General features: G+C 40.8%; 1 protein-coding gene and 1 pseudogene across 1 annotated transcript; one reads left to right on the top strand and one right to left on the bottom strand.

Annotated features, from left to right (window-relative positions):
- Positions 1-98: 98 nt before the first annotated feature.
- On the top strand, positions 99-13,765 carry polr3e (polymerase (RNA) III (DNA directed) polypeptide E). The gene is made up of 21 exons (XM_051417399.1): positions 99-247; positions 1,073-1,194; positions 2,292-2,342; positions 2,465-2,542; positions 2,632-2,747; positions 3,177-3,259; positions 3,493-3,600; positions 3,993-4,042; positions 4,134-4,253; positions 4,414-4,499; positions 5,363-5,407; positions 5,497-5,588; positions 5,992-6,112; positions 6,295-6,376; positions 6,498-6,557; positions 7,285-7,442; positions 8,117-8,178; positions 8,275-8,744; positions 10,822-10,899; positions 12,054-12,176; positions 12,260-13,765. The coding sequence occupies exons 2-21, from the start codon at positions 1,156-1,158 to the stop codon at positions 12,314-12,316; spliced, it is 2,079 nt and encodes a 692-aa protein (XP_051273359.1). The 5' UTR covers positions 99-247; positions 1,073-1,155; the 3' UTR covers positions 12,317-13,765.
- A 1,371-nt stretch (positions 13,766-15,136) lies between these two features.
- On the bottom strand, positions 15,137-24,951 carry LOC127373196 (cerebellar degeneration-related protein 2-like; annotated as a pseudogene).
- Between the last annotated feature and the right edge of the window lie 479 nt (positions 24,952-25,430).

Below are 25,430 nucleotides of genomic sequence, written 5' to 3'. Positions count from 1 at the left end.
ACTCTAAAAACCAACAACGGCGAGGACAACAGTACCGTGCAACCGCTGTGCATTATGGGCATCGGCTCCTCCCCACGTGTCTCTGAGTGTGTGTGTGTGTGTGTGTGTGTGTGTGTGTGTGTGTGTGTGGAGTCAACATGATACCGACAGACTCCAGCAGCCCGAGTTAGACTCCCTCTCCTCGGCGCACCTCCCTCTCCTCTCCCCGCAGACACGGATAGCTGGAACCGGTTGGTGAAGAGTGCAGGTGAGACTCAAACCAAGTCTGGAAGTCGTTTATGAACAAATATGTGCGGAAAAAAAATAAAAATAAAAAAAGCCCCTTTCGGTGACTGACTGTTATTCTCACTGACATGTGTGTGTTAGCACGCCTAGCTATCCTGCTAACGCTAAGGCTAAAGTTGGTTGCACGTTTTCTATCCTGGTTGCTCTTGCGTTTGTTTTACAGAGGACAGAAGGTGTTTGGCTTGTTGCTCTTTGTCCTGTTTTCTTTCAGGGGTGTATATTTCGGCGCAGGAGTGAACATTTTGAGCCGGCAGTGTGTGATACAGGGCCTGTGACAAGAGGGTTTGGTTGCTCGCTGGCTAACCGAGCTAACGTAGCCAGAAATAGGACTTCCTCTGCTGTTTGTTGTTTTTGTGTTACTGCCTGTAATGAGCATTATAACTACTGTGAATCACTGTTAGCTGGACACAACGTTTGTTACTCAGTGTTTGCATGGAGAGCAGATAATATAATGTGGGTTGCATTGTCTTGCATCATGTGAGCTTTACCTGGTTGTATCAGTGATAGCATCACTTTACAGACTGCATAATCACGGTCTGTCTGTCTGTCTGTCTCGACTAACTTTTGGGGTTTAAGGTTAATTTAATAGGTTTAACTGAAGACTGACAACCTGAACCCCCCTTCTCCTCCTCCTCCCCCCTACTTTGGTTAAATCATAATGGATTCTGGTGTAATCTGGTTATGCTGAATCACATTGTTCTCATTCCTGCACCAGCTACTTGTTTTCTTTACCTATCTGGGTGTGTGTGTGTGTGTGTGTGTGTGTGTGTGTGTCTTTTATTTCCAGGTTGGATCGCTGAAGATCTGCTGCTGCCGCTCCTTCTCCTGTTTCATCTCCTCTCCCCTCCCTCTCGCTCTGCTCACATCAATATGGCCAGCGGGGATGACGACGACCCCATTATAGAAGAGGTTTGTCCGTTAGGCCCAAGTTGAGGGATAAAGGGTGGTGATGTTTTAATCCACAGTGAGTTTATCCAGCTGACTTGTGTTTGCTGAAATGGGATATGACTCATTCCTCGGTGCCATAGCGCTCCATTGTTGTCCATGAACTGTTTAAAACACCTCAGCCAGCCTCACCGTTCAGCTGGGTGACATCGGCTTTCGTTATTATGAACATGGGCACCGGTTATAGCGGTTACAGATTTTAAATGGTCGATATTTAGAGAGCACGGCTGCCTGAAGAAAAGTCATGTATTATTCTGTTCTTTAGGAAGTTCAGGCGTATGTTTACAGCAGGATAAGTTGTGTGTGTGTGTGGAAGGTGGTTATAGATAGGGTTGTACTGATTCTGATTCCTCAGCTGAGGGTATCTGATGATACTGGTGCCCAATCATAAGCCAGTACTCTCCTTTTCCCTCGTTCACACTGCGGCCCACAGTCATTTTGTCAGTCGAATCAGAGAGTGACAGCTTGGCAGGCTGTAAACTTCACCAACCCAGTCTCAGAATGACCACACACACTACAAAACTAACTGATGGAAGCAGAGAAGAGTGATAGTTAACGGAGGGCAGCGTGAGACCAGACAGCAGGGCGGCAGCAGCTGCTCCGACGCTCTCTCTGCTCCACCGTGATTGACTCTTTAGCTAACAGTGCTGCAGCAGCCTGGCAGGAGAGATACTACATGGCACTGTGATTTTATAACAGAGATAAGAGCAGGACACACTTTAATTTTCTCTGACTGTGTGGAAATCGTTTTCACGTCACCGATTGACAAAGAAAAGCATTAAAACGTGAGTCATGTAGCTGCGTTTCCTCCGGAGGAACTACTGATTAAGTTTGGCACTGTGCTAAAAAGAGGAAGGAATAGACGAATCTTCATATTGAACATATACTTGAACAATACTTTTTAATGTAAAATAACGTCAGTCCAGGGATTGCTGTGGCGTTGCGAGTAAATGAATGTAACAGGAAATAAATCAAGACAAAGCTGCTTGATTAAGACAATGTTCCAGTTCCAGTTTGTATCGTCAGAGAATAACTTTGATCAACGTTCCTCTTTCTTCTAGATTGATGTGTACCTTGCCAAAAGCCTTGCAGATAAGCTGTATCTTTTCCAGGTAATCTTTTCCTTTATTGCACTTCATGCTGATGAGTACGACTCCCCCTGTGTGAGCAGATTCTGTGTGTCTAAGTGTCCTGAGTCACACACTCATCACATGTGTTGTTTTGTCTGACACAGTATCCTGTCCGACCATCCACTATGACCTATGACGACGTCAACCACCTAGCAGCTAAGATCAAACCCAAGCAGCAAAGGGTAAAACTAAAAAGGCTCTTTTCTGATTTTATCACCCTCCAGTCTAGAAAAATGTTTGTAATGTGTTTTTTGTACCACCCATAATCCAGGTGGAGTTGGAAATGGCCATCAACACAATGAGTCCAAACTACTGTCGCAGCAAAGGAGAGCAGATCGCTCTGAATGTAGACGGCACGGCTTACGATGAAACCAACACCTATTCAGCGTATGTCTGCCGTTAAACCTCGTCTGCATTCACACTGCCAGTAACCTGTTTCTATGTGACTGTCCACTGCTCATTGTGAGCTAGTTATTAATACTCACCACCAGAGTTTTTAAAGCAGACGTTTGACAGTTTGGGTTATTTGCTGGTGAAGAGTTCGATGAGAAGATTGATACTTGGGCTGCAGCTATTAATTAATTAAGTAATCGGGTATTCTACTGATTAGTTCAGTGATTAATCAAGTAATTGAATAAGAAATACTTTTGCTTTATTAAAGCAATAGTAAATATACAATAGAGAATTTAATGTACAGACATGACGGAGGTATCAGTCTTGGCAAGAATGCAGCTATTTCTTTAACATCAAATAACCAAATGCTAAATGGCAATTTAGTGCACTTTTGAGCATTGTTCTCTTTCTTTTCTTCTCCAGGAAATTGATGGATAAACAGACCTTTTCCTCCATCCAGGCCACCACCAACACTTCCAGATATGCTGCTGCTGTGTTTCGCAAAGGTCTGACCTGCTTCTGTAGTCCACTTTAGCACCATGCTCATGTTTTGTAAATACACAAAGGTCACTCATATGTTCAGAGTCCACATGAATCTCTACCAGTGTTACATTTCTTATCTTTTCTGTTAAAGTTACACCCACAACTTTACTGTCAGCAATATGTATATGTCAACAATCTACCACCGCTGTTGTATTACTGTTTTGGTGTCTGATTGTTTAATTCTTTATGTCAATAGGAGAGCTTCACGTCACACCTCTGACAGGAATCCTTCAGATGAGACCCAGTTTCTCTTACTTGGACAAAGCTGACAACAAAACCAGAGAGAGGGAGGCGGCCAATGAAGGTCTGTTTTTTTTAGAAATTATTTATATCGGAGAGATTAGTGTGGGTTGATATTTGTTTTCAATAACAGAAGATCGTGGAGAATTATGTTATTTACTGTAACTTGTCGTTCACTAAGGTTTTAGACTGTTGTTCTGACAACATTAAAGTGAGGAAACTATCTGTAGATTAATCAACAATGAAAACCATTGTTACAGCAGAGATAAAATTTTGTGTTTCTGCACTTTCATTTATTTTTTAAAATTCTTTTTCATTCATTTGTCAATAAAAGAAACTCAGCGTCTTGTTTGTATGTTAATAAGTATAATTCTGGTCTTTTATGGTCTTGTGAAAATAGTTAAAAATGTTGTCACATATAATGGCCGTTATGTGACCAGAGTCTGATGTCTGCAGGTGGAGATTCCTCACAGGATGAGGCTGAGGAGGACGCCAAGGCCATCACGGTGAAAAACCTGCGCACACAAAGTCATGATTACACTCATGTTATGTCCCAGTGAAAACTAATCATTTCTATAAATGTGTGATCCACTGCAGGTGAGGTTTGCTCGTCCAGAATCAGAGCAGGCCCGACAGAGGAGGATCCAGTCGTACGAGTTCCTCCAGAAGAAGCAGGCGGAGGAGCCGTGGGTTCACCTGCACTACCATGGTGTCAAGGTAGGGTTTCTTCTATTTCATTATGTCATCCTTCTGTTGTTTGGTTATACATATAGTATAGTATAACATAAAGTGTTATAGCGGTCTCTCGCTGCATTGTTGTCAGTAGATCTTGCTGTGAATCATCAGTTTTGTCTTTTGTCATGTTATTTAAATTCAGGATGGGCGCTCAGATCATGAAAGGCAGTACCTGTTCTGCCAGTCGGTGGACGCCTCAGAGAACTCTGAACTGGTCAAAACTCCTAAGTGAGTATGAACAAATGACATTTGAATACAGCTCATTATGTTTACTCAAATGACATTTGAATACAGCTCATTATGTTTACTAGGAGTCTAGATTATTTCTTAGTCAAAGTTTTTGAATATTCTTTTGATTTTAGTCCCGTGTTGTACATTAGTCAACCCCAAATTCCACCCGGCACAGCGTTTAATGCGTTTTGGCTGCGCCGCGGCCACCGGAGCTGATGGCAACTGTTGTAAACAATGCTTGTGATTCGACACAGAAGCGTCCTTTCACTCTGCTCCCTGGAGAATACGTGGCTGGTCTTTCGCACTGGCAGGAAGTCGGAGACAGAAACGGCATAGAGAGTCCGGTCAATTTTCCAATTTAAAATATCCCATGCAGACTCCAGATCAAATTTCACTTTACATCAACACTTTGGAACCAGACCAGAAATCAATCAGTCAGTCAGTCAGAGGAGATTTGACACCAAGGACGAAGAGAGGTTTACCTTGGAAGTGGCACCGGCTTGTATCTTTTTTTTTTTTTTCAAGGGCAAAATACTGAAGTCAACAGTGTCGAGCAGATGCTCTGAATCTGAAATGGAGGGATATCTTTGGTGGGATTTGAAGACACACAGAGCCAAACCGTGTTGCAGACACAACGTCTTAAAGCCGTGCCCAGTGGAATTTTGGTGTTACTAACTTTAAATAATCATGTCTGCAATATACTAGATGCAACGTAACATTTTTGGGCCACAATGACTTATGCTGATGCAATTTTAAAAAGACTACAGTCTATTTTAGTTCCTTTTGTTTCTTATGTAATCCCTGATGGTTCCTTCTTTACATGCTCACCTCTGCCTGACTTGTTTCTCTTATGTTTCCAGGGAGTATCTGGCAATGCTGATGCCTCCTCTTGCAGAGGAAAAAGTGTAAGTATTCCTCATATTTGTTACCAAAGTTATGAACAGGATGACAGTTCCAGAAATGCTTTATTAACGACTGTGTTTCTGTACGTCAGTGTGAAGCCTGTCGGTCCCAGTAATGTGCTGTCCATGGCTCAACTCCGCACTCTGCCACTGGGAGACCAAGTCAAGACGCTGATGAAGAATGGTAGGCCAACACATTTAGACAAAACTCGTCACATATCTGTAGATCGTAGACCTGCAACATCTGGTTTTCTAAAAGTGGATCATTTGTGACGTACACATTCTTCACATCAGTATCCAAGTCAGTCCACGTGCAGTTTTTCTTTGTGCCAGACGAGGGCGACAGAGTATTAGTATGGATGGCAGACATATGTGACACCAGAATCAGGTTTATTGCCAAGTAGGTTTTCACATACAAGGAATAAACCTTTGTATTCTGGTGTCTAACAATCATAGTAACAGTTTTGTCCCAGTAGATTTCTCATTAACATGAACTACATCATATTTACACCAACATTCAGTTTGATTGTCCTTTCTCTTGCAGAAGTGTTTTTATATTTGCTTCACTATGTCTCCTCTCTCTTCAGTCAAGGTGATGCCGTTTGCTAACCTGATGGGACTGCTCGCCTCTGGCACAGACTCGACATCAGCGCTGCGCTGCATCCAGCAGGTGGCGCTGCTGGTTCAGGGGAACTGGGTTGTCAAGAGGTGAGACCAAACAGCCTCAGTGCAGATTAATTTAAACTTCATAACTCTTAACAGCCAGTGTGATATTTAGGAAGCTTTATCGGCAGAAATGAAATATGATATTCATAGGTTTATTTTCACATTCACATTAAACTCACCAACCTGGAAGTTAAGTGATGTTTCGGTATGTTCTTTTCCCCCAGTGATGTTCTGTATCCTAAAAACACCTGCAGTCCTCACAGTGGTGTCCCTGCTGAAGTGCTCTGTCGTGGCAGAGACTTTGTGGTGAGCGGCTGTTGTTACCCCTTTATTGAACTCAAAATTAAACCAATTACAATCTATTAATGTGTTTTTTTTTGTGTGTGGTTGACATGAAGTCATAGTGACTCAGTTGTTCCTTTCCTAGATGTGGAGGTTCACTCTGGAGCGCTCTGTGATGAGAAAAGAGATTACATCCATCATCAAAGTAAGTATCACAAGGCCATTATCCAAAATGACTGCTGGTTCCTGCTTGATAGTGACAACTGAAGAGGGCCCAACACATCTTTGTGCCAAAAGAATTTAATTTCATGAAGGTTTTCTTTATTTTTAAATTGGTTTAGTTTGAAACAAGTTTGTGTCATTTTTTGAAAAAGTGAAAAATTTAAAGAGTTTGAGGCACGCTGCCCCAGAGGCTGCTTTCATGGCAAATTAGTCTCTTGGGTGTTCAACATATTTGCAAGGAAGTGCTGGCTGTGAAAACAAATCTCCCTCTGTGAGAATAAATCTGAGTTGTCTGTTGAAGTGTCACATACGTTCTCCTTTTCAGTTTCTCTTATTAGACTGAAATTGTTCGTTATATTGCGACTGTATCCTGATGAACTGGAAGTTTATTGCAAAAATAATGCGGGAGCTGAATGAAATAGCAATCTTGCTCAAATGTTGATTGCTGCAATGGATTGATTGCAAGACCATGTTCTTGTTTATGGCAGCAGCCAAGGGGGAATTCTTTGTGCAAATCCAACAAAAACAAACTCCTTCACCTGGGAAGTGCTCAGTGCCACCACAGTTTGTCATGGTTGTTTAGATGCTGAGCCGCTTCATTGGAGCAGAAGCATCTCTGAACACTTGCTGCAGCTTTCACCTTGAAGCTACAGTTGTTCCGTTCATCCAGGTAAACAGAACTTACAACCTCTTCCTTCTGTCTCGGTCAGCTTCCTCCAGAGGATGTGAAGGAGTTCCTGGAACATGTGGCAGCTCCTCGAGTGAACCGGGGCTGGGAGTTCCTGTTGCCTACTGATGTAGACTTCATTAAGAAACACCCAGATGTTGCCCACAGGCAACACATGCTGTGGCTTGGCATCCAGAGCAAGTAGGTTACACTCAGAGAAGTAGTGGTGCAGCGGATCATAGGTCATCCTCACATATATTAAACTATAGGATATCTATGAAATATACATTTGATTGTATCAAAAGTACCAAAGTTATTAAAAAAAACAGCTCTACAATTAGAACATCATTAATTAGTGGACAGAGAGAGACGTCTGACATTAAGCTGAAGATGCAGACTGTCTATTTTACAAGCACGCACCACGTTAAGCAACATTGAGCACAGGTTGGTGGCGATGTCATACCATATTGTTTCAATATGCTACATCATTAATGTGACCAACCTTTTCCACACATTGTTCACCTGCTGTTATGAAAACTTAACTTCGTTGTCCCTGTATTGGGCAACCGAGAAACAGAAAGAGGCAGGCCAAGCTGGTGTGTCTGGAGAGAGAGTTTTCCTTCACTTTCCCCCCTGACGCACTCATACTCACACACCTCGGTGAGCAGATGAAAGTAGTTTGTGAGTAAACCCTAAAATAAGGATAGAATTAGAATATCTTTTGCGGATCTGTGAGTCAAAACTGTGATACGATCCTAACCGACAGTTTTGCGATCCGTTGCACCTCTACAGAGAAGTAGGACAATGTTTTTTTTTTAACTGAAGAATCTGCACCATCTCACCACGGTATTCTTGTGTCTCTTCTCTCCTTTAAGGTTGGAAAAAGTCTTTAACTTCTCTAAAGAAGACTTCATGCCAAAGAATTCCCCTCAGCCTGGTGTGTACCACCTGTCGATACAATGCAATTTAAATATTCAGAAGGAATTATCTTACCTGAGCTAATTTGAGTGTCTGTGTGTGCGTTGATTTCCAGAGCCTGTCCATGTTAGCGGGGAGCAGCGTCTGAAGGTGGCTCAGGAGCGTGCGCGAGAAAACCAGTCGTCGCTACAGAAGGACCTCGACACCAAACGGGCAGGAAGCAGCGTCCACGTCAAACAGGAACCCGTTAGCGATCGGGAAGACGAACCTATGGACACCTCTTCCCCCTCCTCCTCCGCCATCCCCAACGGTTCAGTCAATGGTTACCCCAGTGCCACCTCCCCCAGCTTTGACCACACTAACGGTAACGGAGGGAGTCCCGCCAACACGTCGTCCCCGGAGCTGCAGGACTTTGTGATAAAGACTTTCAGGAAGCATTTTGTAGTGACGCTGAATGAGTTTAAGAGGCTGTTAAACCTCCACCTGGCTTCCATGCCGGTGGGACGGAGCGTCTTCCACTCCATCTCGGACCACATGCTGCAGGAGGCCATACTGCTCAGCCACTGCAAACAGATAATGGTGCCTGTGAGTATTCAGGGAGAATACCAACTCAAGGATTTACAAAGTTTTGGATGTGAAGCTCAAAAATTCACTCACACTGGAAGCTTCTATTTTCCTTCCTTCTCTCAATCGGTGTATTGTACAGCCTTGTCACTGTAAGGCTGTGTACAGACTGACAGTCTGGCAGAGCACTACAGGGGCTGCATTGGTGCAAAAGGTATCTGTTAGAAGATGAGGAAAAGGATTATCAGACATCTAAACACTGCACAGCTGAACAAAGAAATCACAAATTCACATTCCAGTCTTTCAGATGTTAATATTTTCCATTTTTCTTACTCTTCTATCATAGTAAACTAAATATTTTGGGATTTTTAGATTGTTGGTCAGTTAAAACATCACCATGAACTCCAGGAAATTTGGGCATATCACAATTCTTACGGACAATTTATGGATAAAACAATAGAACAATATAGAAAAATACTAAGTTAAGTTGCAGCCCTAGTTAGCAGACTGCTGCACAGGCTACAGTGTGTATGGTGTGGATCATATGGATCGTTTCTGTCACAGTTAGAGCCGAGACCATTAATGGATTTGTTGAATGACAGAAAATCAGTTTGCAATTCGTTTGATGGTTAGTTGAGCTTTTCTAATGTTAGGATTTACTGCCCTTTTGTCATAAATCAGTAAATTGGGATATTTAATTGTTTGCTGGACAAAGCAAGATATTTGAAGATGTCACCTTGAGCTGTGGGAAATGTTTTACTCATTGAGAATAGAATTGAATTGAAGAAATTCATAGATTAATCCTATAATTAAAATAATCGTTAGTTGCAACCCTTATGAATTAGAGATTTCTGAGTCTGCAGCCTGTTCCATCCAATGCAGTAGTTGCAATTAAATAAATAAGAAAGCTGTAAACACACATCATTCACATCATCTCAGACTAAAGGGGCCACACCTAAAGAACATGCAGAACTGAGTGGCTCTCTGCGCTGAGATTACGATCCTGTTTGTCTTTGACTAAGAGCTGCAGCTCCTCTGGGCTCCCTGTCCAGTTAAAACTGCCTTCAGGTGCTGAACAAGGGAGTTTCCTCGCTGGCAGCTTGAATGCAGCTATCAGTTTTCTCGAGCAGAATAACGACATTAACGGTCATTCCGCTTGCGAGCGCTTTTGTTGCGTGTAAAGCAATCGGTGCACTGAAGCAATGCAAACCTGGATCTCAGGTTCCCACTCAAGCTCCAGCAGCCACCTGACACCTCGATGTGTTTGTAGTGTGTTTGTCTGTCCTCTGTGTTTGAGGTAGCTGTTTATAGGCTTAATGTAGGTGGATGTAGTCGTTGCTTTTTTAGTTGTGTTTTACTTTGTGTGGTGTTTGCTCAGAGGGCAGGGAGTGGCAGGGTCTGTGCCACATGCTCTTGTTTCATTAAGCAGCCAGATCTCCTGCCAGGACCAGCCCTGTCCTGGCTTAGGTCTTATCCCATCTGTATCCTTGACGTTGGAGGATTTCAGGGTATGGCCAGACGCCATCTTTGTTATGCAACAGATTATTAGCCTCAAAGTAAAGCTCATTACTGCTAAAGGGAGTAAGCCGCTTTGTTGTTTACAAACGCAAGCAGATCTGGAATCAGGAGACTGTCCTTGTACATTACCGTAAACATTATTGTGTGAATGTCAGTTCAGAGATCAGTTTTGAGCCGGGGGGGTTTGTGTCTGGAGGGTAATCCTCATGTGGAGCGCTCAGTGTTGGTCCTTCTGGTCGCAGCGGTGCTCGGCCTCTGCCTGTTTTTGCCTTGGTGTTTGGTCGAGAGATCAAATTAAGTGTCTGAGAGGAAAGGAAAACAATTTGACGTAATTTAACTGTTGCATAAAATGTCACTTTCACTATTGAGTCGAGGTTGTGATTGACATGAATGCTCAACTATGTCTGTTATGAACACTTCTGACAGTTCAAACACAATCTCATACTTGCTGACAGTCTGTGTTTTGCTCTGTGGTGCATGCTGAGAGGGGAAAGAGCATGGTTTAGCTTGCTCTGCTCAGACTAGCTGCAGGTTTAGGGTCCAAAGTGTGTCTAACATTACTGTTTCCCTCTGATTTTAGTTCCCTGCTCAGACCACAGCAGCTGCCGATGAACAGAAGGTGTTTGGTCTGTGGGAGACCGGAGAGGAATTCGACAAGGTAAACAAACTACTACTTTATGAGCAAGTTTTATAGTAGTTTCACAACATCCTTATTATCTCACTCTACATGCAGACTTTTGCAGCTGACACTCGCCACAAACCACAAGTCGAAGCCTTCAGCACTGAACACTGAATTTCCCACGAATATCAGAACCGACAGGCAGCGTGTTTCGGTGTGGGTTGCTTGTAGCAGTCGAAGTAGGACACGGTTCAGTTTTGTAGCCACAACCGAAGTCGAAGTGAGAAAGCTGCATGTCGGGGAGTGTTTGTCTCTCTTGTTTCTGTCTTCTTTCTTTAATCTAGAATGGGAGGAAATGACAGTTGCGTCGTTTGTGGTGTTTTAGCTGCTATTATCTGCACTAGACTTCCTCTTTGTTAAATTCCCAGGCTTAAAGTTGACTTTACACTGATTGTACGTCTGTGTGGTCTTATTTACCTAAAGGTAGAGTACAACATTTTGGGAAATGTTTGTTTTCCGTTCATCTGTACACTAAATATGAAGCTACAGCTAACAGTTAGATTAGATTATTTTAGCGTAAAGACTGGAAACAAGGGTAAACAGCTAGCCTGGTTCTGTCCAAAGGCAAAAAGTTTGACCTGTCAACACTTTAAAACTTTATTTAATCCCTGTAAAACTGTGGTTTTGACTATTTCCTTGGCTGAACTCTGTTTCTCCTGGAAACCACCAACAGTTCCAAGTAAACCAACACATTATAGCATGTTTATTAGTGAGCTTTAGGGGTGTTGGTTGGTGGCATTTGTTATCTTTGGACAGAACCAGGATATCTTAACCTGATTTACTAGATGGTTTGTTAGATTGTTTGGAAAGCAGTCGTTGGAAGCTGTTTGGAAAAGGGCAGGCACCATAAAACATACTCCTGCACATGATTGGATGAACTATCTGTATATCCCAAACCACAAAACAAACCATATAACATAGTCAAACTCTCAGAGTACCGCTGTAGATTTCAGCCTGGAGCGATGGATTCTCACATGATCTTGAGTCCAGCTGGCTCACATGGTTTAAGATACCTTCTGCGCGATATTTCGCTCTGCTCATCTGACTCTCTACGAGAAAGCAAATACATGTATTTCCCAAAATGTCAAAGTATTGCTTTAAATGAATTCTTTGATGTGCTTTTCTTCCCGCAGCACCGCCGGCTGCTGTTTGACCTGTTCACGAAGAACTACCGGGTCAGGAGGAACATGATACAAGCCAAACTGGCTCAGGAGTTGGGAGAAGTCTCTAAGGCGGAGATTGACCGGCTGCTCAATGTGAGATGGGCGACGAGACTGAACATTTGTTTCTTAAGTAGTTTTTTCTGTGTCTGATTTTAACCTGTCGTCTGTTCTTCCAGGAGTGCTGCAGCAGCCACGCAGGGATGTGGTACCTCAAGGGAACGATACAGTCCTGACACTAAGATCCCGCCCCCTGCGGTCACTGTCAGCCAATCAAATCCTCTCCCAGGTGTCCCAGTGGGAGGGCAGACAGACAGATGAGAAGCCAATCACAGCTCGCCCAGCTCTGAGGGAGGGCGATTGGAGAACAAAGATGTCAGCCGTCTGCTCTGCTCAGAACACGAAGCTTTTCTCGTTTCAGCTGAAACATTTCTGACATTAACATGAGCTCTCTGATGCAGCGTGGAGGATGGAAACTCCTCACATACTCTCACTAAGAGCTGGAGTGTCTGAGGGGGGGGAAGTATGAATATAAACAAATGAAGAAATAGCAAGATATATATATATTATATATACGGTTTATCAGTAGATTTTTTGGATTTATCACCTCATGTTTGATTAGTTTTGAATTTAACTTTTACCAGATCAGGATGGTGTTTACTGTTGAAAGCAACTGTGGCTCAAAGTGCTTTCGTTTTACTCCTGATAAACTGTAACTTCTGCCAGAGACGTGTTTTACTTTATCATATCACCAACAAAGCAAATATTGTTTAAGGGCCTCTAAAGAAGCAATCCTGATTTATATTTCATCCAGATCTGACTTTGTTTAGGAACATTGACTGAATAAGAGCATTTATTCCTCCTTCAGTATCTACATAAACGAGGTGAGCTTTAAGGTTGAATGATACAGTTTCTTAATTAAAACTTGTGGAAGCACTTGAACAGACGTTGCCAAACTCATGAGTCAGCAAACCTGAAACAAAAAGGGAAAAAAAAACATCTAATGATGCAAAAACAAGCAAAAAGTCCTTAATATCGTTTCACTCATGTTGTACAACGGAGGTGTTTTTGGCAATCATTGACCCGGAGACGCTTACATCCAATGTGGCTTTTCCCCACATTCCTGTATTATTCACTTGAATGTGTACTGAAATATAAGTTTAAAGAAGAAAAAAAGTGGATTAAATGGTTTGTTTCTGGTTGATTGTACAAAGTTTCAAATGGTTTTCCTTTATGAGAGAGGCTGGTTTTGACTGAAAAGCCAATAAAGATGCAATTTTGAATAAAGTTCTGTCACATTTTGATCATAAATCTGTTGGGATTTGATCCGTCGTGCAAACAAAAGTGGAAACGGATGTGTGTATGGACTCGATCGTGGTCCTTGCACCATCGTCTGGGGTTGTTGCTATGGATACGCCGGTGTATCGTCATGTGCTGCTATGTCGAGCCTCCATCTAAAGTGCCTCTGCCTCACGAAGGCGTTCAGGACAAACTCCCACCCACTCATATACAGAGTAACAGTAATGCTTTGATTCTCGCTGACATCCATTTGAATCCATTTCTAAAGAGTGAAAATGTGAATAAAGTGATTTTCATTTCAGGCAAAATCTTTCGTGGTACATCATCTAATTACGACAGCTGTATTCTTTTTCATTGGTTTGTTCAATAAACACTCGTTAAGTTGTCTGATGTGTTTTGTCATTATTATCACCATCAGTGGTGATGTGTTTAAAGATGGAAACTTCCCTGGATGATGGTCATATTAAACATATTATAGTGTAATATTCATGATGTTCAGTGGATATTCACTATGTATATTGCCTATGTATTATAATAACATATTAGGTAGATTTAATTGTCCTGTTAAGAGACAAAGCTTGATGGTTTATGTGAGACTGAAGTTAAAATTGGTTAAATTTTTTTATTTCTCATTATATGTTGATATGAATAGTGAGAGAGCTTTTGTTAGAGAATACCACAATTATGAGTTCTTCTGGTTGGATGATTATAATGTGTGTTTTAGGAAGCAGGGGCGGATCTAGAGGGGCCTGGACACCCAGCTTCCACACAGCTTTCTGTCAAATGCTGTCATTCATTTGGACTAAAGTGTTAAATAATGGAAATTAATTTAAAGATCTGTTATGGCCACATTTTAGACCAAGTGATGGTTTAAGTTCAATGAAGAAATAAAGGTACTTAGAAAAAATACAGAAAACTAATTCTAATGCCACCTTTCAATATTTCTGTTCAACGCTTCACTAATGTACCACAACAATTTTATGTTTTTGTGTTAAAATATCTTCATTTGTGAATAAATATTGACATATGTGATTGTTTGCCATTAAATCTGAATTTATTTCTGCCACCTGTTAATGTCTCCATGCCACCACATAAATATATCCCTGTATCTTTAATACTCAGGACCAAATATAAATATCTTTTTGCACTTTTATGTTTCATGTAAGATGATTTCATCATTGCAACCATTAACTCCATGTTACACTTTAATTTACCTCAAATCTTCCTAGAAATTCAGTTTAATTCTGATGTGATCGTGTTCTCATTTATTAGAGTTGTATGATAATCAGACTTTCATCAAATCTAGAAAGGATCCAAAGGAAAGGAATCTATTTCAGCACAAACCTCTAGAAATCACTTATACTCACACTTCAAGAGGTGTAGCAAGAATTTCTGCTTAATGTGTAGAAACTGCAGGTTGCACAAACTTACATAGCATATTTTAATTCTTTATATGCTACAATTTTGTTAATTTATTTGTCTTGTTTTGTGTTACATCTCTAATTTTAACTGTTGGTGATTCTTCTTCGGTCCGCGTTATTTTCAGGCTGTTGAGTTTGTTTGAAATCCAGCAGGGTGTCTGGATGGTGGAAATCAAAGCAGTTTTATTACATCAGATGAGAAAAAATAATATATATATATATATATCAGTGATTTATGATGTCCAACTTTAACTGTGACACGATCTCTATAAATAAAGGGTTTAATCATATTTTTACAACAGGCTGACTCAGTTAAAAAGACACAAACCTGCCAACTCAGCTTGCTTCATGTTTTATGGCTCAGAGCAACGACATAAACCATGAGGTCCAATCATGAAACAGGTAAAAACATAGATCGTACATACATACTGCAGATTATTCAGCTCCGGTAGCACATCACGCACGCTGATTAACTACAGAAAACAGTAATGTAAAGTGTCAGATGGGTATTGATAACACGTGTGCAGTTCTAAAGTGCATCTCAACGTAATTTTTTATAGACATCTACAAACTATGTGCACAGTTTTAAGCAACAGAACTGCTGCTGAGAAAAAGCTTCTAATCATACATGGCTTCACGAGGCGAATATATCAGGAGGCCGTTACATTATTAAGTACATAGAGTTCGTCTTTTGGTCAAAGGCGAACTTCCCTTTAATATGACATTCACTCACAGTCATCTAACCTATCGTACATGTAATCAAGTATATTTGCAGAAATTAAGGTTACAAGTACAAAAAAATCCTAATATATATTTTAGCACCTTGAATCACCGGCTGTATAACTCCTTCACCAACGTAACACCAGGTACCACGCTGGTCATTGGTTGCTCTTATAGGCGCAGGCAGAACAATCACCAAGAAAGCTACTTTTTTTTTCTTCTCTAGAGTTGCAAAGAAAGAAAATAATAAATTAAAAAGTTTACATTAGATCATAGGAGTGCAGTTAACAAAACAAACAGCAGATAACAGCAGTAACATTTTATTTCATGGATCCAAATCCTCCTAATAATGTTCAAAGTTTCCAGGAAGGAGCTGTTTAATTTGGGATTAATTTCAGGGAAAATAGAGAGTTTAGTTGAGTTTACAAGCATGTATATATCTATAATATATTAACTGTTAAAGTACCGGTGTTTAAGATTTAGTGGCCTCTAGTGGTGAAGTTGCAGAATGTAACTAACTGAACACTGCTCGCATCTGTATTGGAATAAGAAGTGAAGTGTGTAGGAGAAACTACGGTGGCTGTGGAAAGGCCCCATCTAGAGCCAGTGTTTGGTTTGTCCCTTCTGGGTTACTGTAGAAACACAGCGACTTTTTGTCCTATTTCCTGAAACGTTCACTATATCCTGACAGTAATCGCTTCCTCTGGCTCTTCCTGGTGCTCCTAATGGCAAAGAAAACAACCAATCAGAGCCGAGAAAGATATAAAAGACACTTTTGGTTGGTGGCTTAAAGATAGTGGATTGTTAAGGCTCATTCCCAGCATCGTATTCGACGACCTGGGAATGAAACTCAACAATCAAGAACCTTTCTTGGCTCTAATTACTTGTTTTTGTTCAACAAACCTTTCCATGAATTTACATTAGCTTGTCAATTTCTTTCTAGGAGATTATAAGAATATTATATATTGGGACCCTTAAAATAAAGTGTTACTGTTACAGCTTATTTAAAAAAAAAAAGACCCAGAAATGATTTCCCCAGGAGCCTGTTTGTGAGCAGGGTTGTGCAAAGTGAGGTAGAGTGATTGTACAGTGGAGCCGGCGGCGTTAGGCACTGGTGTTTCTGTGCAAAGTGAGCCACATCTGAGACATGAGCTGGTGGTGTTTGGCCTTTCCTGTTTCTGCATCACTCATATCTCTGAACCCTTCTTTGCATGGCGATCTTCCATTTCTGGGCAAATAACATACAGTAGAGTTAATAAGCTTCATGTGCTGCTGTAAAAAGTCTTTCCAAAGAGTCGCTCTGAAACTGGAAGACAATAATTAATCTTGCAGCAGGTCTTTTTCTTCTTTTTTTTTGGAAGCAACTAATGCAAAATCTGCAGCTCCGCTCCAGCTGAGGCTCTCCCTCTGTTTTCAATCAGGTCCTCTTTGGTTTTCTGAATGCGGGTGAAAATTTCCCTAAAAAGTTCCTTGTACTCCGGCTGGTGAAAGTCGTCCTCAAAGTCCTCCATGTCTGTCAGAGCAGGACGAGCAGCGGCGAGGGATGCAGTCTGGACCGACTTGTGGCTCTGCTCATCCTGCTCTTCCTCCGGCGGCCCCAGGTGGCAGCGCCGCAGCAGCTCGTCGTACTTCACCTGCAAGGCACTGTACTGGGCGTCGACCTCGTTGAGCAGCGAGATCCCGCGGTACTTCACCACCTCGGCCCGGCGCACGCAGGAGCACTCGTGGTCGTAGATCTTGTCGGGAGAGTCGTGCGTCTGCGCCACCTTCATCAGCCGCTCACTGTCCCAGCGCTTCAGGACCCACGGGCTTTTCACTGCATCCCCGTCACTCTCCTCCTCCGGGTTGAGGAACATAGAGTTGGGCAGCAGGCTGTGGATGAAGTCCGGCCTGGTGGATCGTGTGGAGGACTCTGATTTCCAGAGCTGACGGAGCTCCTCGGCCTCACGCTCCAGCTCTGATACTCTGGCCTGAAGCAGAGAGAGAGAAAGTGATTTAGAAAAGAGGTGACGGCAGAGAGGACCAATACAAACTGAACTCTGAAAGAGTCAGTAATGCTTTATGAAAGCAATATTAAAATACCCTTGTACTTCATTTTAGAGGACAAAAAGTTAACAGTAAGAATATGTTATTTATTTGCTGTGAGGAAGGTGCTGTCCGTCTGCCTGAATCCACGTGAATGCAGCATTAAATGTACAACAAGGAGTTTAAACTGGTTATGAAACCAGTTTAATTCTGAGGCCTCTATATGACCAACACACGAGACCATCAGCAAGAAAATTTAATATTTCTGTGTAGTTATTCTTTCTTAATGCCTTTCAATGGGTCGGATTCCCCTTGAAATCAATGAAACAGCGGCGTTAGAAAGTGGTTTGTGTCCACAGGGGCCGCCAGAATCAACATAAACTGAATGTTGTTTTTCAAAAGTTGTTTGTGTTCGTGTGCCGCGCAGACACAGGTGAGAGATATTCGTCTCACGTACCTGACACCCCTCCATCCCCGCCAGCTGCTGCTCCAGCGTTGCATTTTCGCTGGCGAGCAGCTCGGCCTCTCGCTCCGACTGCTCCCGCCGGGCGCGCTCGCTGGCGAACTGAGTCTGGAGGGCGCGGAGGGATTGTCGTAGTGACGCCTGCTCCTCCTCTTGCCATGACATGTCAGGAGGACTGAAGGCCGTCTGAGGGTTCATCGGGGTCATAGTCGTACCTGCAGACACACAGACAGAACTATAAATAGTGTATATATATATATATATACACACACATTTCATCCATATACATACTTTCTGTGGCTTTAATTAACTTTTCAATGGGATGAATGTTGATAAAATCTAATGTCGAATGTATTAAAGGAATAGTATTCACTTTCTTGCTGAGACTTTAATGAGAAGATTTAAATCTCTCATGTCTGTACAGTAAACATGAAGAGAGGTGGTTAGCTTAGCTTAGCATAAAGACTGAAAGCAGGGGGAAACAGCTAGCCTGGCTCTGTCCAAAATGTAACTAAATCTTTCTGCCAGCTCTAAAGCTCACAAATTAACATTTTATATCGTGTTTGCTAATTTCTTTAACCTGTTTGAAAAAGTGTAAAACAACAGGTTTTGGTTTTATGGGGGTTTTGGATTCAACACAGTGACTTCCTGATGAATGAGTGTATTTCCAGAACTACTTCTTGAATTGTTTTTATAAAATAATACTATTACAAATACTAATACAAAAACACAAATGCATGTATCAAAACTAAAGTAATAAAGAGTAATTCCCAAAGCTGCTCATACAGTTTCACACACACAATCAGTCATGCTTACGGCTCTGTGAGGCTGTACATGTTCACGATCTCAGTTTAGTGGTTTAACATGCAAACGTTTGCTAATTAGCACTAAACACAAGCAAGCACAAGGCTAAAGCTCAACCTTTAAAACAACGTGGACAAGACGTCCTAAAGGTATAAGTTTGACCATCTAAAGGTCTGTTAAAGACCATGTGGTATGTTCAGAATCTGTTTCTCTACAACCTTTATCATACAGAACCATAATACAGCTGATAATTTCTGCGTTCTTTCTCAACCAGTTTATAGTTTATATCTGCGTCATAATAAACCAAAACAAAGTGAAAGGTGACAGGAAATGCACAGCGCAGAGAGATGATGAAGAAATGTACCAAAGGTCACGAGCCAGGTTCAAACTCTGTAGATGCATAATGGAGCATTTAAATCGATAGAAATATATTTATACTTTTAATAAGTTTTATTGTTTATTACTCACTGATAAAGTAGCACAAAGGGAACTATATATAAACTTAATTCTACAACCTTTTTGTGATTGATCCTTGATCCTTGGATTTATATTAATTACGTAATAAATAATAGTTGATTTGATTTTTTTCTTTTCTTCTACCTTAAACTCTCAAAACAGCCTCTATAACACATATTATCTTTCTGTAAACATTTACTAAACTAAACTAAAAAGTGCATATTAAAGAAGTGACACAGTATATTAAAAAATAATTCATAAAGTGCACTTTTGTCAATATGGACATATCGTTAGATCGGTTAGGTTTAGTTCTCTAAATAACCTGAATGATTCATAATTGATACGTTATTCGACTACTTTTTATACAAGTAATATCCATACTGGTTAAAATAAAGAGTTTGGTGCAGTAGGAATTGAAGGTCAGTTCCATACAGACACCTGAACCAAATATAGGCAGGTTGAGGTCAGTGATTTCACAAAATAAATGCCTGGGCTACTAACTACAGTTTTACGGTATACGGAAGTTTTTGCTAGAATCAATCAATACACAGCATGTAGGAGACATGAATTAATAACTTAATTTTACAATCTCAGATTTGTGATTGGTTTATATTTCTTGGTATTTGTTATTAGTTGTTTTTTTGATATATTTTATATAGAGCACATGAGTGTAATGTGTGGGAGAGAGGGTGAATGTGGCCGTTTAATCACTCTGATACTTTAATTATAAGTTTATGCACGTTATTCTAGGTTATTTTATTTAAGTGTTTCTTTAATAAAAAGTTATTAAATGCATTTTTTGGGATCTCAGCGAATCTTTTTGTCAGCACGTCACAAATCTCAGGCCCCGATCTCAGCCTCTCAGCAGCTTTTAGTTTCTGCTGCACAGCTGATAACAGAATAAAAAAGGAACACAAGAACAGGTGACGTGAGATAAAAAGAAACTGCAGACAGGTCAAGAAAAGCTCACTAAGCAAGGAATCAAGAAGTTATCAGTAGTAGAGAGTAGATTAGAAATTGGCTGAAGAATCAATCACAGCTTCGGAGAGATATCGAGAGTGTTCGTGCCCTCGAGCTCAGACTTTGACCTCTTTCCTTCCAACCTCACACACCAAACTGCACGCCAAGTTCAGACCTGTCTTCTCTGCCGGGTTTATCAGTGAGATTTCCATCCATCTGACCTGGATGTTTTGATGGACGAGTCCTAACAGGATTGCACACCGAGAGACTAAACAGTGAATGAACCTGGCCGAGAGGAAGTGACCGCAGCATGAAACATTCAGCGTAAGAGTGCTGTGAGGTAGACATGGCCGATCGCCAGCGAGTAGGATTAGCACACATAGGGGGGAGAACTAAAGCCAGGGGGGCTCAGTGGGAGGATTTGCTGCTTCTCTTCTTGAAGCTTACAAACAGCTTCTGGATCAGTGACAATGCAATTAACATTTTTTTCTTTAAATGTTTCTTCTGACTCCTCCTCCCTCCCCGGATCAAAATACATTAAAAAGAGCTGAATCATTTCACCAGGATGTATTAAACATTACTGGTTAAGCTGATGAGGCTGTTAACTGTGGGTGTAAGACCATTAATAAGCAGAGCAGTCTTCAAACATTAAAGATAAATTGCTTGTTTTGTCCAACCAACAGTCCAAAAAACCCAAAATATTAAATTTATGATGATATAAAACAAAGAAATGCAGCAAATCCTAAAGTTTTAGGACTAAAACCAGCAAATATTTGGCATTTTTGCTTGATAAATGATAATAATATTAATTCAAAGTTGTGATAATAACCTTTTCAGTGCTAATGATACACATACAGTATTCGAGCATCCTCACCTGAGTGCATTTTGCAGCTCTGTCAGACAGGACACGCTCTGAGTGCCGCGAGGAGGCCCCTTCTCTCTGTGTGGAGGCTGGCAAGGACTCAGCTTCAGCTCCTCCACCTGATGTTGCAGCTCCTCCACCTGCGTCTGCAGCTGCTCCACCGTTTCTGTCAGCCTGAACAGAGAAAACAGAGCTCCGTTGAGGGACACTTTACTCCAAAAGGCGACTCTTTGGCAGATGATTGTCGTCTCTTACCCCTGGATCTTCTGCTGGGCCGTCCTGTTGTCCAGCACCAGTTTGTGGTTGCTCTGCTCCAGCTCTCGGGCCGACACATCCAGCTGCTCGTACACTTTGGCATGCTGGTCGTTGACCTGCCTGAGGAGGTCCACTTGCTTTGTCAGGTACTGGAGGAGAGACAGAGGGACGTGGGTTTGTTGTACATCATCTGCTGAGATGTCTATAATAAGACATCCAGTCTATTATTATTATTATCAGCAAGGGTGGAGCCAGATGTTGAACATTCAGAGCTTAGCCCAAAACCTTGGGGGGTTCTGGGGGAGATATGCTGTATGCACTGCCTATATCATTTGGGAAAAACATGATAGTGGCCTCCTGCAGAGCCTTCATCCTATCTAATTGTTCTCCAGCTGTCTTCATCATTCATTCATCGAACCAGAACCATCGAACCTGGCTCCCACTTGAAAAACAGTCTGACGTTACTACTCTCAAGTTACATAACATTAGGATAGGAACTAATCTTGAAACCTACTTTTGTTAAACTATACTGGAGTAAAGTTGAAGAAGGAATGTTTAGCTGTGACATAATACTGTAACAGATAACGATATTTCCCCAGAAATAATAAGAACTTTTGCCCCACTGACTGTCTGGTCGAGTCAGAGAGACTGAGGGGAAATTACATAATGTTGAAGTTATTTTAAAAGCCTGAAACATTCGGGACCATAGAGGGGTTTAAAATTCATTATATTGCAATAAACTGCCCTACTGTCTGCAATGCGATATATTTTGATCTCTAATTTGTATTTATTGCCGTCCCTGTAACATCCAACATTATAGCCCCACAAAATCAACCATCAATTAAAAGTCAATAGTGTTTTTGAGAATCAACAAAACATAATATTATGATACTCAAGGGTACTGATATTTCTTACACCTATAATTATTATAACACTACTATAAAATACAATTAAACTGTATTTATATATTCAAACACAATGTGCTTCACAAAAGATGAAAAATACACATAAAAACTATTAAAAACTATTAAAAAATGAATAAAATTAACAATAAATAAATGATAATACTGTGAGTTTTCTTTTAAAAGTTGCTGTATGATGGACTATAGCTTAAAAAGTTGTCCAGCATCACCACAACAAAAAAGAATCACGTCTTAAACCTCCTTTTCTTTTATCAATAAGACTAAATTAAATGTTTGTACAAGAAAACAGGAAATATGTGGACAATGTACACAAATCAATAAGTAGGTCAAACTACCAGCAGCGTCAATAGTTTGTAATGATTAAAATGGTGCTCAAACCTCTATTATTATTATTATTATTAGATATTTTAGCTAATAAATACATGCTTTTCCTGCAGCAAACAAACAGCCAAATTAAGAAATAAAAATGCAGAGAAGCTAACGTTTCCCAGGAACACCTAAACGTCTCTAAACGTCTCCATCACAACTTCTTCAAGAACAGGTTATCTTATCAGCCGCTGCAGCCAGGACACATTGACCCTTTTCCTCATCTAATCTACCTGCTGAAAGAACCATTAGACTGTTAGTACCACAGTTCAATGTCAAAACTGCACAGGTACGCTGGACGTAAACAGCCAAAGGAAAGAGTGACAGTAAAAGGGGTAATTCATTGCAGCACAGGTCATGAGCTGGAATCAGACCTGTGACGTCACAAGTATCCGGTAGAGAGTCTTAAAGAGATTAATTCTGTGTGTCAGCAGCGACATGCAGGGAAGAGGTTTTAGTGCCCGGACTGAACTTACTCAATGAAATTAAAAGCTAAAACCGGCTAAATATTGAATTTCTGTAACTCAAGTTTAAAATGAAGACCTCGAAGTAATCGTGTGGTCAAAGGTCGGCAGGAAATCCTGAACGCACTTTTTCTAAATCTGTACACAGGAAGACAGAGAGAGAGGAAACACAGGGCAAATAATACACTATGATTATCAAATGTTCCATTATAACAACTCAATAATCAACAGATATCAAGTTTCTTGATTGAGAGACTTCATATTTTTTGATGAATGTACATTTTTAATGTAAATTAAACAATTCCCATTGTCAACAATTAACTTTTAAACTCTATATATAATGTTTTAGACTTCTAAATGTCTTCTATTGTGTTATCTTTTGGGTTCCAGCGTCTTTTCTTTAGGAAACTTATCAGTAATATGTAAAAACAAGTTGTGTTTGTGTTGTGTCTGCAGGTTGTCCTCACAAGAAGGTACAGCAGCTTCTACCTTGTCTGAGAAGCATAATCAGGGATAAAAACTTCTGAATGTCAATCACAAAGCTGAATAACTTAAGACGACTCACATTTTAACTCACAATAATGAACTCAGAGCTTCTCCTATCTACTTTTCAAGCCTTTATAATGTAAACTTTCCCCAGGTCAACCCTCTCATTCACACTACATCCTGTTCTAACAGTGACTTCGACTGGAGTCGACAGTGTCTTTACCTCGATTTCCTGCAGTTGTTCCTGGTTGGTGGAGTACATCTGCTGCAGGCCCTGCTCCAGCTCCCTGTTTCTCTCCAGGAGAGTCTTCCCGAGCTCGGCCGCCAGCTGCAGGTCTGCAGGAGAGAGAGGAAAAGAGTGAAGTGCTTCAGAGCTCATAGTTTAAATCTCACTGGTGGACAACGTGGGGACTCTACAAGCAGCTTTTGAGGTTATGTTGTTGTTGTTGGCGGGAATACAGTAACCTACTTTTTAAAAGAAATGTGTGCCACGGGGGGTTAATCCACCTTCATGAACTGAACATTCAAGATCTGCTGGTTATTTCCTGTTAATTTACTCATCATTTACCTTCCTTTTCATCTGACATCCAAAGAAATCCAACATAAATGACACAAATGGGTGAAAATATGAAGCATAAGAGAGAGGGGGGATATTACACACAAACCCCGATGAGCTTCAGTATAAAAGCATGCAATACAAAAGGGTGAAAGGAAGTCAAAGAGCCACTTCTTCATTTCAGTCAGACCTTTTCTCTTTTTGTTTTTTCACTTTGCCGCATATATGAACGTCCTGCTGACTCCTGCCTTTGTCCTACAGCCTTGTCAAGGTGCTTCATACACACACTGAATAAATAAAACACACTGACATAAATAATAATAAAACACATTATAGGTGCAGAAAATCACATAGAAATTCCTACAAATGTAACCTACTGTGCACCTGCAGGGTTTAATAGAGAGTTTGTACTATAACACACATATTAAATCTCCTCTACATCCCTGTACTGCCGCTGTAATGACCCATATGAGTTATTAGACTGTTACATAAAGGATCAATATGCTCCTTTATCTTTAAGGCTTCAGAGACAAAGACTGAAAAAGGAAATTGTACCATGTTCAAGGTCTTGCTTGTCGTACCACGGTTCCTCCTCCTTGATCTCAAATTCTTCCTCCACAATCATGTCTGTCAACATCTTCACGGTCGCTCAGACTCTTTTTAAAACATGACACAGACACAGTTTCAATAATAAACGCGTCGGTTCTCCTGCTTTCCCCCAGCCCGCTATCTGCACGCCTGCAACCGGCACCGGTGTGCGCTCATCTCCGGACAGACTGACACATACACACACACACACACACACACACACACACACACACAGACAGGCAGACAGACAGCTCACTGCTGCGTTCAGGGGACGCTTCCGGTTTTTAATTTTAAAATAAAAGCAAGCCTTGGCTACATGTTAATAACTCAGAGGTAAATATGTTTATTAATTTGTGATTAAATGTTGTAAAAATGTTGAGTGTAAATGTTGTTTACCTTTGTTTTAATTTATAAAATGTATTTAAAATAACTAACCTCCTTTTGGACCATATTAATTCTACTTATATCCTGTATAATCATGAGACTTTGAGTTTAACTGGTAAAAAAAATAGCAGCATTTACAATTAAAAGTTAATTTTGATCATTTGGTGTTAACTAGATTATTATTTTTTATCAATTAAACTATAACACAATTCAAATTAAATCGCTAGAGGCAATTTAAAAAAGCATAATGACATATTGTTAATAATAAAAAAGTACATATGTCTCAATTTACTAAATATTGTGAAAGAAACATTGTGT

This window comes from Dicentrarchus labrax, unplaced genomic scaffold (genome assembly GCF_905237075.1).
Source record: "Dicentrarchus labrax unplaced genomic scaffold, dlabrax2021, whole genome shotgun sequence".
In the NCBI taxonomy this organism is placed as follows: Eukaryota; Metazoa; Chordata; class Actinopteri; family Moronidae; genus Dicentrarchus; species Dicentrarchus labrax.
This window is presented reverse-complemented; position numbering and strand designations above follow the sequence as displayed.